Source organism: Trichoplusia ni, chromosome 6 (genome assembly GCF_003590095.1).
Source record: "Trichoplusia ni isolate ovarian cell line Hi5 chromosome 6, tn1, whole genome shotgun sequence".
Lineage (NCBI taxonomy): Eukaryota > Metazoa > Arthropoda > Insecta > Lepidoptera > Noctuidae > Trichoplusia > Trichoplusia ni.
In genome coordinates, this window is record NC_039483.1 from 8,212,958 (window position 1) to 8,230,311 (window position 17,354).

At 40.5% G+C, this 17,354-nt stretch overlaps 2 protein-coding genes across 2 annotated transcripts in view; one reads left to right on the forward strand and one right to left on the reverse strand.

Annotated features, from left to right (window-relative positions):
- Positions 1–5,688: 5,688 nt before the first annotated feature.
- Positions 5,689–7,797, forward strand: LOC113494797 (adenylosuccinate lyase-like; the record flags this gene model as incomplete). The annotated part of the gene is given in 2 exon segments (XM_026873266.1): positions 5,689–5,984; positions 6,486–7,797. Coding segments are annotated over 2 exon segments (1,311 nt in total), but the record flags the coding sequence as incomplete, so codon positions are not given.
- LOC113494798 overlaps positions 7,769–17,354 on the reverse strand; it is a 48,297-nt gene continuing 38,711 nt past the window's right edge. Inside the window, exons 3-9 of the mRNA XM_026873267.1 lie at positions 16,077–16,312; positions 15,661–15,858; positions 15,119–15,242; positions 14,785–14,895; positions 14,327–14,480; positions 13,794–14,006; positions 7,769–13,702 (exon numbers count right to left, since the gene is read on the reverse strand). Of these exons, the coding sequence (XP_026729068.1) occupies positions 8,127–13,702; positions 13,794–14,006; positions 14,327–14,480; positions 14,785–14,895; positions 15,119–15,242; positions 15,661–15,858; positions 16,077–16,312 (6,612 nt within the window). The 3' untranslated portion in view covers positions 7,769–8,126. The remainder of the gene's footprint in view (positions 13,703–13,793; positions 14,007–14,326; positions 14,481–14,784; positions 14,896–15,118; positions 15,243–15,660; positions 15,859–16,076; positions 16,313–17,354) is intronic.

Here is a 17,354-nt window from a genome sequence, read left to right on the forward strand (position 1 = left end):
AGAAAGATAATCATATTGTGACGTACGTTAAAGATAATCATGCGTAAAATTGACGCATGTGTTTTATCGGTCTGTATATCGAGGTTTATTTATTAATTTGAATAGATATTAAGTTTTATTATATTTACACTTACATACTAATAATAAATTCAACAAACTATTTATTTATGTTTATTTATTTATTAAAAAAAAACAAAAACTCAAAATTTCTTCTATAAAGTAACAAAACTTTTAAACATTCTCTCTTTTACAAAAATAAACTTATTTTGTACTTTAAAAACAGTCATGTTGTATTATAAAATAAGTAATTAGCTTAACTTATACATAATAGAAACAAATTATACTTATTAGTCAGTCAGAAACAACTTTGGCACATATCAATATTATGCTCTCGACAAATAACTTTTTTGCATTTTTTGCACGATGCATTTGCCTTTCGCCTTATTTTAGAGGGGCAGTAAGTACAGTAAGTACGTTTTTTCGTTACTGGCTCTTCAGTACTGTCATCTGATGTACCAGGCACTTCATTTGGCAAAATATTAGAGATATTATCGCGCAAATATCTCTTCAAAGTAGGAGCTTCTAAACGCTTACGCATAAACGATGACGTCAGGCTCATGTAAAGGTTTCTCATAAATTTTTTGCGACTTTGAACCTTTTCTCCCTTGCTACTGACATTATGGCTGTATATAATAAAAGAATTTATGCAGGCAATGTTTATCATTCCGTACAATAATGCCATAGGCCACCTATTCGTCTTCCTACTGCAGGTCATCACAGAACACATTTGGTCTAGCGTGTCCACTCCGCCTTTAGTTTGATTATAATACATAACCATTTGCGGTTTACCGGTACTTTCGTTGATAGAAGCATCCTCATCACAAGATGATAATAAGTATACCATCTTAGCTGGCTTCGGTTTATATGAGACGAGAGTAAGGGGTCCGTCAAAACAAAACATCGATGTTCCCACTGGCCTGGAGCGACTGTTTTTCAGTACTTCCGGTATCTCGCGTTTGTTTGATCGCACGGTTCCCACAATGGTTAACTTATACGGTTCTTGTAGTAAGTTTTTTGCCAAAGGGATTGAGGTGAACCAATTGTCACACGTAATATTACGACAACTACCGTGCACAGGCTTTGATAACTCCTTCACGTAGTATTCACCGAGTGGTACTCCGTTGGTCTGTGTTCCTCTTCCCAAATAAGGCATTCCATTTATCATATACTTTGTACCACTGTCACACATCATGAGGATTTTTATTCCATACTTACTTGGCTTGTTTGGGATATACATCCTAAACGGACACCGTCCTCTAAAACCAAGTAACTGTTCATCTATGGTCAAATGAGCCCCTGGAGTGTAATTTTGTATGCACTGATGGATAAAGAGATCCCATATTTTTCTAACAGGAGTAAATACATCGTTTTCTCGAAGTGTGGGCCGTATACTTTTGTCATCCATTCTAAGACATCGTATCAAAAAATCAAAACGATCACGACTCATTACAGAGACGTACACCATTGACAAAGATCGATCAAAGAGGTCATCTGTGGACATGTGGTTATCTTTTCTCACTGCTGTCATTACCAGAATACCAAAGAAAGCATAGATTTCATCTTCATTCGTGTCACGAAATGTAGCACCTGTCATAGATTCCCGACGTTTCAATGATATCTCAGCATTTGTCCATTTTACAATTTCCGAAATTATCTCATCAGTAAAAAATAGTTTGAAGCATAAAAGTGGGTCATATATATTGCGGCACATACGCGTCGGACCTCTTTGAGATCTGACAATGTTCAGTGCAGAGACTCGGCTACGCCTCGTGGACTTTGAAGTTGACCAACAATGTTATTCTTACCTCTAATAGTCCTCTGTGGCAAGGTCAAGATTTTGTTAGAAGCCAATGAAGAACCTGGTTGTTCAATAACATTTTGTTCGTCTAATATTTCACTACCGCTTGACGTTGGCTGCACTTCATGTACCTCATCTATAAACGCTTCTTCTGTATCGCTCTGGACGTCATCTTCACTTACGTGATCTGATATTTCACTGTCAGAATCCTCACCAACAAGCTCGTCATCGCTTTGCAGAAGAGCAGAGAGGATATGCTCATCGTCTAAAGAACTACCCATTTTATTATATATTAGTCACGATATCTATAACAAGAAAATATATATATAATAAGTTATCACGTAAGTAGAACATGAAATAACAATATAATTATCGTATGAGTTAAATCTTAAAAGTCACGTAAAAGATAATCATGCGTCATTTTGACTCACGCGGTCGTTATAGTTCAAAATCAGTGACACTTACCGCATTGACAAGCACGCCTCACGGGAGCTCCAAGCGGCGACTGAGATGTCCTAAACGCACAGCGACGGATTCGCGCTATTTAGAAAGAGAGAGCAATATTTCAAGAATGCATGCGTCAATTTTACGCAGACTATCTTTCTAGGGTTAAAGTGACACCCGCACGAAATTTGAAATGACGGGCATGTGTGGCGGGCTAGTCCCATTAAAAAAAAAACAGTTTATAATTGTTAAGAGTCCGAAAATACAGTGTTTGCTCTACGGCAGTAAGAACATAGCTGATAATAATTAGGGAACCGTTTATTGTGACAAATTTTCATTGCTGTTGCATTGTTTCACCCAGTTGTGATAAAGTTTCATAGTATAGAAGTATTTGACAAATCATACAACAATATTGATTAGTTAAGTTTGCACATTCTCGTTTGTTCAATACCTTTTGTAATCGCAAACATAACATTTAACAAAATACAAGTTATTCCAATAAATACTATCTTCAATTAACATGCAAGATATCAAAATTACATCAATTCTAAATACATTTTTATTTGAAAGATAATAATTGCGGTATACCAAAGTGGACCTGTATATGAATCATAACTATTGTTGTAAATTATTAATTATTCTTTGAAAATTAATAACGATTATGAATAATTTAAATTGTTAGTCACGCTATGTTTTCTAAAACAATAATTTAATCAGGTTTATTTTTGCGTACATGTGGCACAGGTTCGAAGTCTGCACTACATTAAATGCAGGTGGCAATGAACCGGTTGCGCTGGAGAACGTATTGAGAGGCCTATGTCCATCAGTGGACAGCTATAGGCTGAGATGATGATGATGACTACATTAAAAGTCCAACTGCGAGTGCGAAGAAAAATAATAAATAAAGTTTTGTTTAATGATTATGAGGTGATCAATTTACAATATCTCAGTTTCCTTACTACGTGTTACTATTGATACAAAATACGCTCAAACATCCGTTGCAACTATGAATCATTTGTTTGATGATTTAATTTGAAATGACTCATAGATACACTAAAATTGTCAACTCTATTTCAATTAATTGCTTAATTCCATCCACGTTTACTTGACACCGTTTCCTAAATTGCTAATTGTCAAGATTCATTGCATTTGTCTGGATTTTTAAACATGGCTTATCTTTAACAGCACATTATTATCACAAAACTAAACCTTCATTATTGAATTGAATATTTTGTTAAATATTTTGATAGACACATAACCTCCTCTTTTGTGTCGGTTTAAATAAACGGGAAGTGGGTCAACCATTTGCGAGTCCTTGACCAACTTTTTAAATAAACCGTTTGATTCTAACTAGATCTCCGCCGCGCCCAAGGGTACCTGAATCTTAGGATCATAAGTATGAAAAAGGGTAGTTCAATAATAACTTACAATTTTGAAGGTCTTCACGACTATAGTCGCGATTGTTTGCACAGACACCATTTTCACAACACAATATCACTTGTTGAGAATACCACAGTCTTTTGTTTCTGCCCGGTTTCGCTAAAACGCCGTTCGTCACTGTTCCCAGCTATCTGTGTGTCGCCTTATCAGCACATTCGTGGTCTAATCTTATCACTTCCAACGAATTAGTAGGGCAGGTTTCATTGTACCTTCATAACACCTGACTTTCGAAATTAGGTCTTGTGTTTATTGGTCTAAGAACTGTTATTGGTTTTGGCTATTGTTTCAGATGTTGATCCAAGTTCTTATCAAAATTTAGGCTGCTATCCTATTTTTTTAGATCTATAAATGAGTAATTTTAACTTGAATTGATATTGTCCTCTTGAATAGGAAATTGTTTTCAGACTGACTTATTTTCTTATGCTTAGCACGATGGTTACCACTGCATGGTAATATAATAAAATTTTCCACTTTTATGTTCAAGCCCTTTATTGATTTTATAATTTGCGCGGGAAAGACAGCAACAGATAGTCGTCATGTTGCTACTTTATAAAAAAAATAACACTCAGCATTATTTCTTCGACACATAACAATATACCATCAAAGATCTCTATGAATATTTTTCCTGGCTAAAATACGAGATTGTGAAGTTAATTAATGAGTTGCTTAAGTAATTAATTTCAAGCGTGTTATATCGAAGGTTGTTAATCTATTAAATCCATTGTCCTAGATAACGAACTCTCGTTTTCTAACAAAAACTTAAATGATTTGGAAGCAAAATCAAAGGGTTCTTGCGTCAATTCTAACTTTACAAGAATGTTGCGTAAGTGCCTTAAGTCTTAATGAATGGTGCAAAATTATAGAAGAATCTGAATTAACACCTAAAAGTGATGCGAGTGGCCTAAAAAATTATTGCTTTTTCATATTTTCAAGTAAAATGTATCTACGTCCCTACTAATATTACAAATGTGAATGAAAGTTTACTAAAAAGTACGTAAGTGATCATCATTAATCTTTGTTCTTATAAGGATTAGGAGTAAAACGGGGTTCGCTTGAATCCACTTACTTGAAAGAAAAAAACAGGATAATGCCTTACAGATAGTAAAACATAAACATAAAAGTTATAAACGCATTACCTTTATTAAAGTTACACTCTGTTGACTGCCAATATCAACCACTACTTCTGTCGCGAATCAACTGGTCGTCAACTGATTTCTTATGAAATAAGCAGGACCCTTGTATTTCCTTTCTTTTATGTTGTATTTTTACCCATTTTGTAAGTAGCACTAACTGGCTTTATGCAAAAATGATTGTAGACTCTAAAAATATATATCAAAGTAATGAATTAACCTATTTCATAAATGTGTTTCTCAAAAACAAAGACGATTGTCTCATAAAACCACAAAGCCGTTTCATTAATACATTCTTACAATATACATTATTTTTAAATGTTCAGTAACGAACGTATCTATAAATGAGTAAGACCTCATTGGATCATTCTGTAATCCAAATACGTAAATATGAACTCATTTAACTAGGCGCCACTTCATTTAAGTTCTTGGTATTTTTGCTTCTCTGGTACATAATATTTTTGTTTCAATGAATGCTTCTAATAAAGGAAAATTTGTGTAGTAGGAAAGTATTTTTGTAACCAATGCACATCTCTTTAAAATAAATTCGTTACTTAAAGGATAATAAAATAACTTATTTTGTAAGTGGATATTTTGCCAAAATTTATGGTACTCGTATGACTGTACGAAAATGTGTAGCGAGTAATTAATAGTCAATTAGTCAATAACTTTATTGCATTTCATATTATATCATTCAAAGATTTTAATCCGACATTCAGCTACTTGATGCAGTGTTGAGACAATCACACATATTTCCTTACCCAAGGTCTGAAATTGTATTCACCATGTCTTAAACATCACATAACATCTTTCCAGGAACTGGGTCTCGACATCAGCGACGCTCAAATCGCTGAGCTAGAAGCTGCCATCCACGACATCGACTTCGAATCAGCAGCAGCCCACGAGAAGAAGGTCCGTCATGACGTCATGGCCCATGTCCACACCCTCGCCGAGAGGTGTCCGAGGGCTGCTCCTATCATACATCTTGGAGCTACATCCTGCTACGTCGGAGACAACACGGATCTGATCGTGCTGAAGCATGGACTGGACTTGTTGCTGCCGAGGCTTGCTGCCATCATCAGTCAGTTGGCAAAATTCGCTGATCAGTACAAGTGAGTATTTATGAAAAGATGCAACCAAATTATACTTTCTTAATAACTTTATACAGGGTGCCTAATGTCGCCCAATGCTACGCTGTTGCAGGTGCGAAGGAGAGACGCCACTTTATACTGTCTAATGCGCTGTCCCGCTTTCACAAAAAAGAAACTTATTCAAGTTAACTTAAATACCATAGCTATGTTATATATGTATCAAATAAATAACTTCGATTAAATGTTTACCTGCCATTATGACAAGTATACAAGACGTACATATTTAGTATGCAGTAATAACTAGTTAGAACAATAAGCAATAATCAACGTAGTGACCGTACTACAATATAGTAAGTGTTTGTACGTTAATAAATTAAAGTAGTGTATGTTTGGTCATGATAATAAAACTGTGCATTAGACAGTGCAGGAAGCTTAACCAATTAAGACATTTGAAATAACATTGGGAGAATTTATATGATTTATCTAGTGATTATGTATTAATGCAATAATTATATTTTCCAGATCACTGCCCATGCTTGGCTTCACCCATCTCCAGCCGGCTCAGCTGACGACTGTCGGCAAGCGAGCCTCTCTGTGGCTCAGCGACTTGTTGATGGATGAGCGCGCCCTCTCCCGGGCAAGGGACGACCTTCGCTTCCGCGGAGTCAAGGGAACCACAGGTACCCAAGCCTCTTTCCTACAACTATTTAAAGGAGACGGCGAGAAAGTTAGAGCTCTAGACCGCAGGGTCGCCGAACTTGCCGGCTTTGATAAACGCTACCTGGTTACCGGACAAACATACTCCAGGAAAGTGGACTTGGAAGTAATTTCTGCCTTATCGGGGCTTGGAGCGACCGTACATAAGATGTGCTCAGACATTCGTCTGCTAGCGTCGCGCAAGGAAATGGAGGAGCCTTTCGAAGCCTCCCAGATTGGTTCAAGCGCTATGCCATACAAGAGGAACCCGATGCGTTCCGAACGCTGCTGCGCGCTTGCTCGTCACCTCATCACTCTACACGCTAATGCTGCTAACACCCACGCAGTTCAGTGGCTCGAGCGCACTCTGGATGACTCCGCCAACCGTCGTCTTACCCTCGCCGAGGGCTTCCTCACAGCTGATGCTACTTTATTGACTCTACTAAACGTTTGCCAAGGGTTAGTCGTCTACCCGAAAGTTATCGAGCGTCACATCGCTCAGGAGCTACCATTCATGGCTACGGAAAATATTATCATGGCCATGGTTCAGGCTGGTGGTGATCGTCAGATTTGCCACGAAAAGATCAGAGTGCTGTCTCATGAAGCGGGCGCTCAAGTGAAGCAGCATGGAAAGGATAACGATCTGATCGATCGTGTGAAGAAGGACAGCTACTTTGCTCCTATCATTTCTCAACTAGACAAGATTCTGGATGCATCTACTTTCATCGGCAGAGCTCCGGAACAAGTCACTGAGTTTATTGCCGAGGAGGTGACTCCTATTATCGCTAAGTACAAACAGACTTTGGCTGAAGTTGAGAAGCCTGTTGCTTTGAATATTTAAATTGACGCAATTTATTATTATGTTTTTAGCTTTGACATGTATTAAAATATCTTGAATTGAAAATTATTTTTTTATTGCCATTAAATAAAAATAAAACAATGAAAAATTCAAACTTCAGACAGGACTCGAATCTGCGACTCCTGGCCATACTTGCCAGCTACTAGACGAGAGAGGTCGCTGACTGCCTTGAATTGATCATTGTATTATTTGTATTTCATTGCAAATATTATACGTTTCGCAGCGTTTTCCGCTAATTAAATAACAAATATTCATTGAATAAAATCGTATATTTACAAATTAGAGCGTATTCTTTCTATATTAATTTATAAAAATACAAAAATATGACTTCACTATTTTACAATAACATGAACTAGAAAATGGTAACTCTAATTCCAATAATGAAAATCCACAAGGCTTAGCATTAGCAAGTTTTAAGCAAAAAGGAAATAATGCAATAAATAACTATGAAATAACATTAACAAACCAAACAAATAAATAAGCAACTTAAACAAGAGAGAGACAAATCGTCCAACTGTATCGAAGACAGAGAGTTAGAGAAAATTCGTGATCACAATTTTATCACAATTTCGATGGCACGACGAGATTGGCAACTATGGTAAAGGTACTTAAAGAACGTTGGTGAGGAGGGTGTCACCCTGGCAGGCGGGGCCCTGGCTGGGCCAGTTACACGCGCCTATGCTGGGGTCGAAGCTCAGCTGCACCGGGCAGTTGAAAACGTGGAGCGTAAACCTCTGCTTAGTGCAGTCCCATCTGCACGCATAGAATTTGTTACACTGTTTCGGGTGTCGGAACAGACCGGCTCGCTGGCAGTCTACCGATCCCTGTAGAGTCTCGTCTCTGCTTCTCCATCCGCCAGGACCGTAACGGTCAAAGGCTTGTGAATCAATAGAAGATCCAGATTCATCTGTAACAGTCACAGTTGGCGCTACTTCTTGGTTCAGTAACACAGTTTTGTATGTAGGTGCCACGGTAACAGTCTTCACGCGTGGTCGTACTCTGACAATTCTCTCTGTAGTAGAGGCGATAGCTGGTGTGCTAGATACGTAACTCTCAGAATATACTTCCTTATGTTTAGGAGTTACAGCGACATCATAACCACCGTTCTCTTGATAATCTTGGTAGTATGAATCTTCGGGGACAATAATAGGGTTGAAGGTAGATGTAACAACTGGCGCCGGGGTAGCGACCGTTTTGACATTAGACGACTCAAATGTCCTGTGACCATATTCACCCTCATTTATGTCTCCGCGGTTGTGTTCGTAGTCATTGTAGTCGCCGAGGTCTTGTGGCGCTTGAGTAGGTCTCCTTCCTTTTAGAACCAGAACTGGTGACTGACAGCTGCAGACAGCTCCAAGTTTGCGAACAAGGAACGGATTAAAGTCGTTGATCTTTGTAACAACTGCTACTTTAGGTTTCGTTCTTCGCAGCGGCACAGAAGATGGAGTGACTTCGAATAAACCTTGTTCAACAGGGGCGTATGTTGATGTAACTCTCTGGGGTGAGTAGGAGTACGATTCAGAGCTGGATACTGCAACAGGTGCAGCTGTCGAGTAGGATACTAGTCCAGCATCTGGTCCAACTGTACCGAAACCAAGGCGAGAGTTCTGGGACTTAGCTGTTTGGACGACAATATTTTGCTTTCTTTGAATTGGAGCAGAAGTAGATACAGACACTTCTTGGTATGGAGTGTATTTGATCTCAGCTCCCGATGATTGCCTATTGTATTCAAATCCTTCAACGTTTACTTCAGATTTTAAGTCGTCCGAAGGTGGTAAATATTCAGGAGCTTGGTACTCAGTCGTTGTACTATATTTGTAGGCGGGGCGAGCGGTAGATTTAACTCTCTGCCTGTAGGTAGATGAAACTACAGGTGCAGCTGTAGTATAAGTAACGGGCGACACTAAACCAGCATCAGGACCAACAGTACCGAATCCTAGCAAGTTTGATTTGGCAGTTTCCACTACTATGTTCTGTTTACGTTGTACGGGCACTGTGTCGTGGGATACGGTGTACTCTTGGTACGGGTTATACTTAATCTTTGAAGCGACGTTAGCGTCCTTGAAACCAAAGCTTTCAAAGTTGACTAATTTACTTTCACTGTCCGGAGGTAAGTATTCAGATGCTTGGTAGGCAGTCGTCGATTCTACTCTGTAAGCAGGAGTGGTCGACTTAACAATGGGTCTAGCTGTGGTCGAAGACGGCACATATTCGTATTTAGGCTCTGCTGGTGGCAAGTATTCCCGAGTTGTTGAGACAGTAGAATAAGTCCTTGGTCTGTAAGTTGACGTTACAATAGGAGCCGCTGTAGACGAAACTGGGGGAATGTATTCTTCACCTTTGTAGGCTACCTGAATCTCGGGAGCTTGGTACTCTACCTGTTGGTATGTAGGCGACGCTGTGCTGCTGGGGAACGAGAAGTGGATAGACTCCACTTTCTGTGGCTGTTCGATGTGAGTCGTGCTGAAAGAATGTTGTTGAACTGTCGGCACAGATTTTTGGACAGTTTCGTACTGTTGTGAGTAATCGTAGTTGTTTTGAGCTTGGTGAAGAACAGTACTTTGTTGCACAATTGGGGATCCAGTAGACACAGAGTATGACTGGTACTCTGCCTGAGGAGCAATATAGTCTTGAGTTTGATGGAACACGGAGCTCTCGTGTACTAAGGGGGCAGAAGTCGAACTAACTGAGTAGGATTTGTATTCAGTTTTAGGGGCAATATATTCTTGGGCCTGGTGGACAACTGAGCTTTGATGGACCACAGGTGCTGAAGCAGTCGATGAAACAGAATACGACTTGTTTTTATTCTTCGGTGGAACATACTCTGGAGCTTTGTAGGTTTCTACTTTAGGAGATTCGTAATCTGTATAATGGTCTTCGTAAATTAGAGTAGAAGGCGAGGTTGACACGAAGACGATGTCTTTGCCGGCGTTTACATTGCTCTTCACCGCGCCATGCGACTGGTGATATACCTGGTGGGACACCAAAGTAGCGTCTGAGTAGGCCTTAGATTCATGGTTCCTTTGGATTTCGGGCTGGCTGTACGAATAACCTTCTTGGTTGAACTGCACATGTTGTTCATATTGCACGGGCTGGCTTACAATGTGTTTGACTTCGTGTTGCTGTGTCACGGGCTTGTAAGTCTGTGTGAACACGGCCGCTGTGGGCTGAACATAGGTCACTGGTGTAGCTTTTTGAGTGTATTTCAGTATAGGATTTTCATAAGTGGATACAGGTTGATAAGACAGTTCAACTCGAGGTGCGGGGGTGGAAGAAACAGGCACGTAGTTCTGGGATTCTATCTTATGAATGGTTTGCTGACTGTATGTCTGAGGTCTGTATGTTGAAGAAACTATCGGGGACGGGGTAGAGTACTGGAACACCGTCTTGGGAGCCTCCTCAAACTTAACAGCGGGCTTGTTGTATTCATAACCATTTTCTTGAGTGTATGTGTTCACTTGACTAGCATCGACATTGTGTAATGTTTGCTGGCTGTATACTTGCGGCTGATAAGTAGAAACAACGGCAGGTTGGGCAGTCGAGTAATGAACTTCTTGGGTAACGGCGACTGCAGGTTTAGTATATTCGTATCCAGATTCAACATTTACAACTTGGTTGTAAGCTTTCCTGTCTTCAGTCTTGTGAATCGTCCGATGACTAATAGCTTGAGATTTGTAGGTAGGCTGTATATATGTGACTGGCGTAGCCTTCTGGGTATATTGAAGGATTGGGTTTTCGTAAACTGTAACTGGTGTGGACTGGTAGCTCACCTCATATTTGGGAGTAGAAGATACAGGGACGTATGTCTGTGTCTCTTTGTGGATTGTCTGGTGACTGTAAGACTGAGGTCTGTAAGTCGATGTTACGATCGGCGCGGGTGTGGAGTACACAGTATTTACTTCTTGGAATTGAACGGCGGGTTTCTCGTAGTTGTAGCCCAATGATGCGTCACCAGAGTAAGTGTTCACTCGGTTAGCGTCAACCTTGTGTAATGTTTGGTGACTGATTATCTGAGGTTGGTAAGTGGACACGGCAGGCTGGACGGCGAGAGCCGGCTGTGGTGTTGTGTACTGAACTATCTTAGGCTCTTCGAAAGCTACCGTCGATTTCGAATAGTCGTATCCAGTGCCAACAGAGGCAGTCTCTACAGATGGTGTGTAGCTGTGGCTAGATTCTACCTTATGTACAGTTTGGTGGCTGAATGAGTGAGGACTGTACGTAGAGACAGTAGGTGGGGCGTATGTAGATACTGATGGTCCGGTAGTATACGCTACAACCTTCTTGAAAGGCTCTTCATGGACAGGGGTACGTGTCGAATAATCGTAACCGACAAATCCGTCTTGATTGTGGCTCGAGCCTTGATTTTCGTATGTAGACACAGAAACGGCGGGAGTTGCGGTAGTGTAGGACACTCCATCTTCGAATTTAATGGTAGGTTTCGAGTATTGGTATCCCGATTCGGACTTAGTTTGACTGTTTTGACTGGAGTAATCTCTGCTTTCGTATTGGTAGTTGACACCTTGGTTATGGTCTGTTATTTGTACCTGAGGAGTCACGTGGTGAACGGCAATAGCAGTTGGCTGAACGTATGTAACAGCAGGCTGAGACACGCCGAATATTTGTTTCACACTGGTTTTAGGTAATTCAGGAACGAATGTAGTCTTGTATGTGACTGTCGGCAAAGATGTGGTAACAGCAAATGGAGTAGCAGTAGTTGGTACTCCAGAAGATGTAGGAGTTGTTACAAAACTGTAGCCATCGAGATTGTTGCCGTCGGTGCCAATGTGGTTGATAGAGACAGCCGGTTGGGATACAAAGGATACATGAGCTGGGTGCAATGTCTGTGTAGATTGGCTGTAGGTCTTAGAACCTTGATAATTGCCCTGGTTGTGATTGTAAGCATCAGACTGTGATTGATAATGACCTTGGTCATTGTAATCAGCATCAATAAGAGTAGTCTTTCCTACTAAGCCAACGTTGATAGCTCCAGCTGTCAGCGTGTGAGAAGAACCAGTGAAAGCTTTAGAGTCACTGATGTAGTTGCCCGCATTAGCTTCACTATAACCATGGTATTGTTGAGAGTCCGAGTAGGTTGATTTACCATCCCCAATGTGGCCATCAGCCCTGTAGACACCAGCTTGGTATTTTCCTGAGTCATCGTGTTTGTATGCACCAGAATTGTCAGCATTGTAAGTTGTGGAATAGCCGGAAGAGTAGTCACCACTGTAGCCTGTACTTCCAGCGCCAGATTCTACGTATGATCCGGAATTGTCATGGATGTATTGTCCGCTTTGCTCCTGCGAGTATTTACCTTCATAGCCAGATGAGCCCGAGTATCTTCCAACGTCATAATAATCGGGGGTGTGTTTATAGGAGCCATCATGTACGTATGGAACGACTGGGGATCCGACGTGTTTGTAGGGCTCCGCGTAGTCTCCGGTCGGATCATGGACGTATGCTCCAGAGTTATCGTCGTCATAGTTTGAGCTTTGGTATTGCACAGTCTTCAGCCCTTTTCCCGCCGAGTAGCTGTTGTAACCAGTAGCCTGGCTTCCAGCTTGAGCTGTGTATCCGGTGGAATGTCCTGCATTTTGGGCAGTGTATACATTAGATTGTCCGTCACTTTGGGCCGTATATCCTCCATTCTCGGCAGTGTATCCTCCATTCTGGGCAGTGTAGCCTCCATTTTGCGTAGAGTATCCTCCATTCTGGGCAGTGTATCCTCCGGTCTGGGCAGTATATCCTGCACCTTGACCAGTGTATCCGAAATTCGAGTGAGCACCGTGACGAAGCGATTCCTCTTGGGTAGGAAGCCTGTAGTCATCCAAAATAATAGAACCGCTGCTGTATTTCTTTTGTCCATTATATTGGGTCGGTTGGACTAAGCCAATGTTGCCGTGAAGAGAGCCTGCGTCACTGTTGTAAACCAGGCTATTCTCGACTAATCCTGAACCATGACCGATTAAGCCACTGCCCAACTGGGCAGATCCGTGTCCAATTTCGTAAGAATGTCCAGCGTTGGCTAGTTCCTGCGAAGCTATGAAGTTGGAGTCTAAGGCGTCGTCTTTTGTTAGGAACCCTCCTTGAATTCCAACCAGATTGTTGAGGGAAGCTCCAGAGACCAGGCTCTGGTGGGCGGCGACGTTGATCGCGTCAGCGGTTTGACCTTGGTAACCTGCTGCACCTAGAAAAACATAGAACATTTTCGTATTAGGTATTAAGATCATTCGGAGTTTTTATTTTCAAATTTGTCTCATCTCTTTGTATCTGCTTACCTGTGAGTGTAGCAGCAGAGAATCCGTGGGCCTCTGCCTCATATCGGGCGATGTTTCCACAAGCCGGCACTAACCACGGCCAGTCGCACTTAAGACGTTCAGCATCGAAGCCAAGCCCAAAGGGACAACGGAACTCGTACGCAGTCAGTGGGGACTTGCCATGGTCCAGACAAGCGAAGAACCAACGACAGTTCTCGGGGTCCGCGTAGTAACCTGGAAAAATAATTATCAATGAGATTTTACATGCTTTAGTTTATAAAAGTGTTGATGAATAGCACGTTATATTGTGTGTCGCGGCTGTTATTAATCTTTGACAGTCATTGCGAGTAGTCAGAAGCTGGAAAGTCTGACAACCAGTCTAACTAAGGGATATTCTGTTGCCGAGGTAATTAGGTTAAGGAGGCTAGAGAGGCATCCGCTGCTTAAAAAACACTGATACTTAGCTGAATTCAGTTAGACTGGCATCCGACCCCAACAAAGTTGGGAAATGGCTAGGACGATAATAAATAGCTGTTCGTTTAGCTTGAATTTACCTTCATGTTCGGGACAGATGAACCTAGTTCTAGGGACGGGCGCGATCTCGGAGGACCCCGGACAGGCCTGGGACTCGGGCAGGCTGCCGGGCCACACGCACACCTCGTAGCGGGAGTCGAAGGCCAGACCAGCTGGACAGTCAAACTCGAACACCTGGGAAGCAGAAAATAGCAATTTCTATATAGTCTATAACTAATATACTAAATTAATCGGAGTTGTTTTTAGTATAGATAGAGTGTAATGATTATTACGATGGACATTATTTGAACTTCTTATTGCATGTCATTTGTTTTTTATTGTCACTACTAAGCCGAATCAAAGTAGGTAACAAAGTATGATTCTCGCCTGCGTTCAAACAAAATGACATACTGGATCTTATTTAGTTTCACAGTTAGCTTTAGAAAATAATCACGTAATATATAGATCTAATAGAAGGTAAGTAACTATTAATACTTACAGTATATTCAGGAGAAAGTTGATCAAACTTGACACAACGATAGAACCGTGCGCAGGAGCGAGGGTGCACGAAGTAACCTTGACGGGAGCAAGAGAACTCCGTGCGTGTGTCCTGAAAACATAAGGAAAAATATCACAATCCATGTCTTCATTTAATTAAAGATTCTTCATCAAATTTTTATTTAAAAACGATTGTATGTTTTTTTTGTCAAAATAATATTCAACATAATATTTACTACGTTTAAGAGATTCAGTCTGCGCAAGCATCAAAGAAATGAATTCTGACAATAGGCCATAACCGGTATTGAGTTCATATGTGATTGTTGTGATCTTACCTCCCTAATAGAGTGTATGACACCATCAGAGTCAACGACCTGCGTGATTCTGTAGGGAGACACTTGTAGAGCATCGAGGGCGCGCGCGTGACCTGGTGCTGACAGGATCTCATTCTCCAAAGACCTGGAATTATACATTAGTCTATACAGTTTTTGAAATAGCCTATATATTTACTTGTGCTGTGGTTTTTGTTATGCCGTTGCTCGCAGCTAGAATACTTAGAAATCGGGGAATTGAGGGTGGAATATGGTGCTATCTAATGACGACTTTAACATTCAGTAAGTGCTACTTAATTATCTAATTATTATATTAATGATGTTTTCAATTTGATTTGTTACTCTTGATTACATATACATATAGAAAGATCTTTGAAAGAAATAAGAGTCATACGAAGATATAACGTAAGACGTAATAAGTGACTTAAATCTACACTTAAGAGCGATTTATAACTCACCGTTGTTCATAAGGCACATTGACTACCTAAAGTAATCTACTCATAACGAAAGAGTCCAGTAAAAATGGCATCATTTTATAATTTTACCTAAGTACAGCAGCTCTCGGCGCTCTGCTCTGCTGGTTGAGCACCTTGGCCAATGCGGCTCGGAGTGTGGGGCCGCATGGAGTGTCCACATCACGGTCGGCGCGGTGCAGGGCCAGACCTGCCAGCCCACGGACACGCGCGTATTTACCCTTTACGTCGATGGAAGATGAGTCCTCGAACGATATCCATGTTTTGTTTCTGGAAGAATTATAACAAAATGATAATTTAATTAGGAAAATTACCTACTTGTTGTTTACGTAGCTATTTAACAACCGGTAACTTTTACTTCTCGTTTAGTAAAGAACACTATAAAACTGAATACTTATTTCGTTTTTTTAATACAAAATATCGTGGTCCAAGATTTAAAAAAACGCCTTAACAAAAACTTGTCAAAACAACAGAAAACCAATACTCACTTAAAAGCGTAAGGCGCTGACAGATCTTGATCTCTCTCCAGAGTCCAGCGTCCACTTCTCAGTTGCCTGCAGAGCTCAGCTTGATCGATCTCCTTCGGCTCGTCCTCCGTGGTGGGGCTGCCAGGAGTACTGAGGGTCTCGTTCACCAAAGTGAACTGGCGAGCAGTCGCCGGCAGACTGATCACAACCTTCGATGACGGTACGCCCAGACCAATGACTAGGTCGACTACGGAGTCCTGCGGGATAAGGGTAGGTAAGTTAGCTGACTGCTTTCGAAACTGAATTGATATCTACAGATAAATATGAAAATTCTCGGAAATCCTGGTAATACCCATATTCCGTTTCCTTTTGTACTTGCTAATAATCGGGTATTGGGTATATTAGCAAAACTAAGTTCCGATACCTTTATACTTTATAAATAAGTTTGAATATAAACTACAATCGATTTGGAGCGTATAGAAATGAGCCAATTAATCATACACGAAAAACAATAGCTAGTTAAAGACCTAACCCTAATTTCAGGCACTATGATTCATAGACAACTTAAAATTACACTTGAATAAAATTATCATTAACTTAAATCACTAACTTGATCTAACGACCTAAACTCAATTTGCACCTCCCAAGTACCATTCAGCAATTAATATCAGTCAGCGACTAATATATTTTAGCGTCTATGTCCATTCAAACATTCCCAAGGCACACAAACGGCAATTAAGTGCCATCAATCCACTTGAAAAGTCAAACAACACCGTCTTATGTTTAAAAAGGTCCATTTGTGAGTCTCAAAAGAGATGCACCTGCTAATAACTGGCCTACATACCCTAAATTGTATAAAAACGACTAATAAGACTTTAGTACTATGGAATTAAAGGCCACAGTTGTTTGGAGTGGTTTGTTTTATGTTCTTGACGTTTTTCTCAGTGCAGTTTGCCTTCAACTGAGTGCGATGTAGTACGTGACCGAAATGCGGGTGATGGATTATAAATAGACGTTTCATTCGAATGATTGATTCCTAATTATTGAAATAGCGTGCGTGTGCACGTGTGTTAGTTATAGGCTGTTGAGGTAATTGCTTGTCAAGTGCTGAGACCACTAATTATAAATTAAGTGGTATCTATGCGAACTACCATTAACAGAGACCTACAAACATCTTTACAAAAATAATCTCCGTGCAAAAAAAAAACGGTTAAGTGCTAGGTCATTCAAAACTACTAAAAGAACACAAATTTGCAAGAAAATGAACCCCGTCAAAATTTATAATCAAATCAAAAAAGC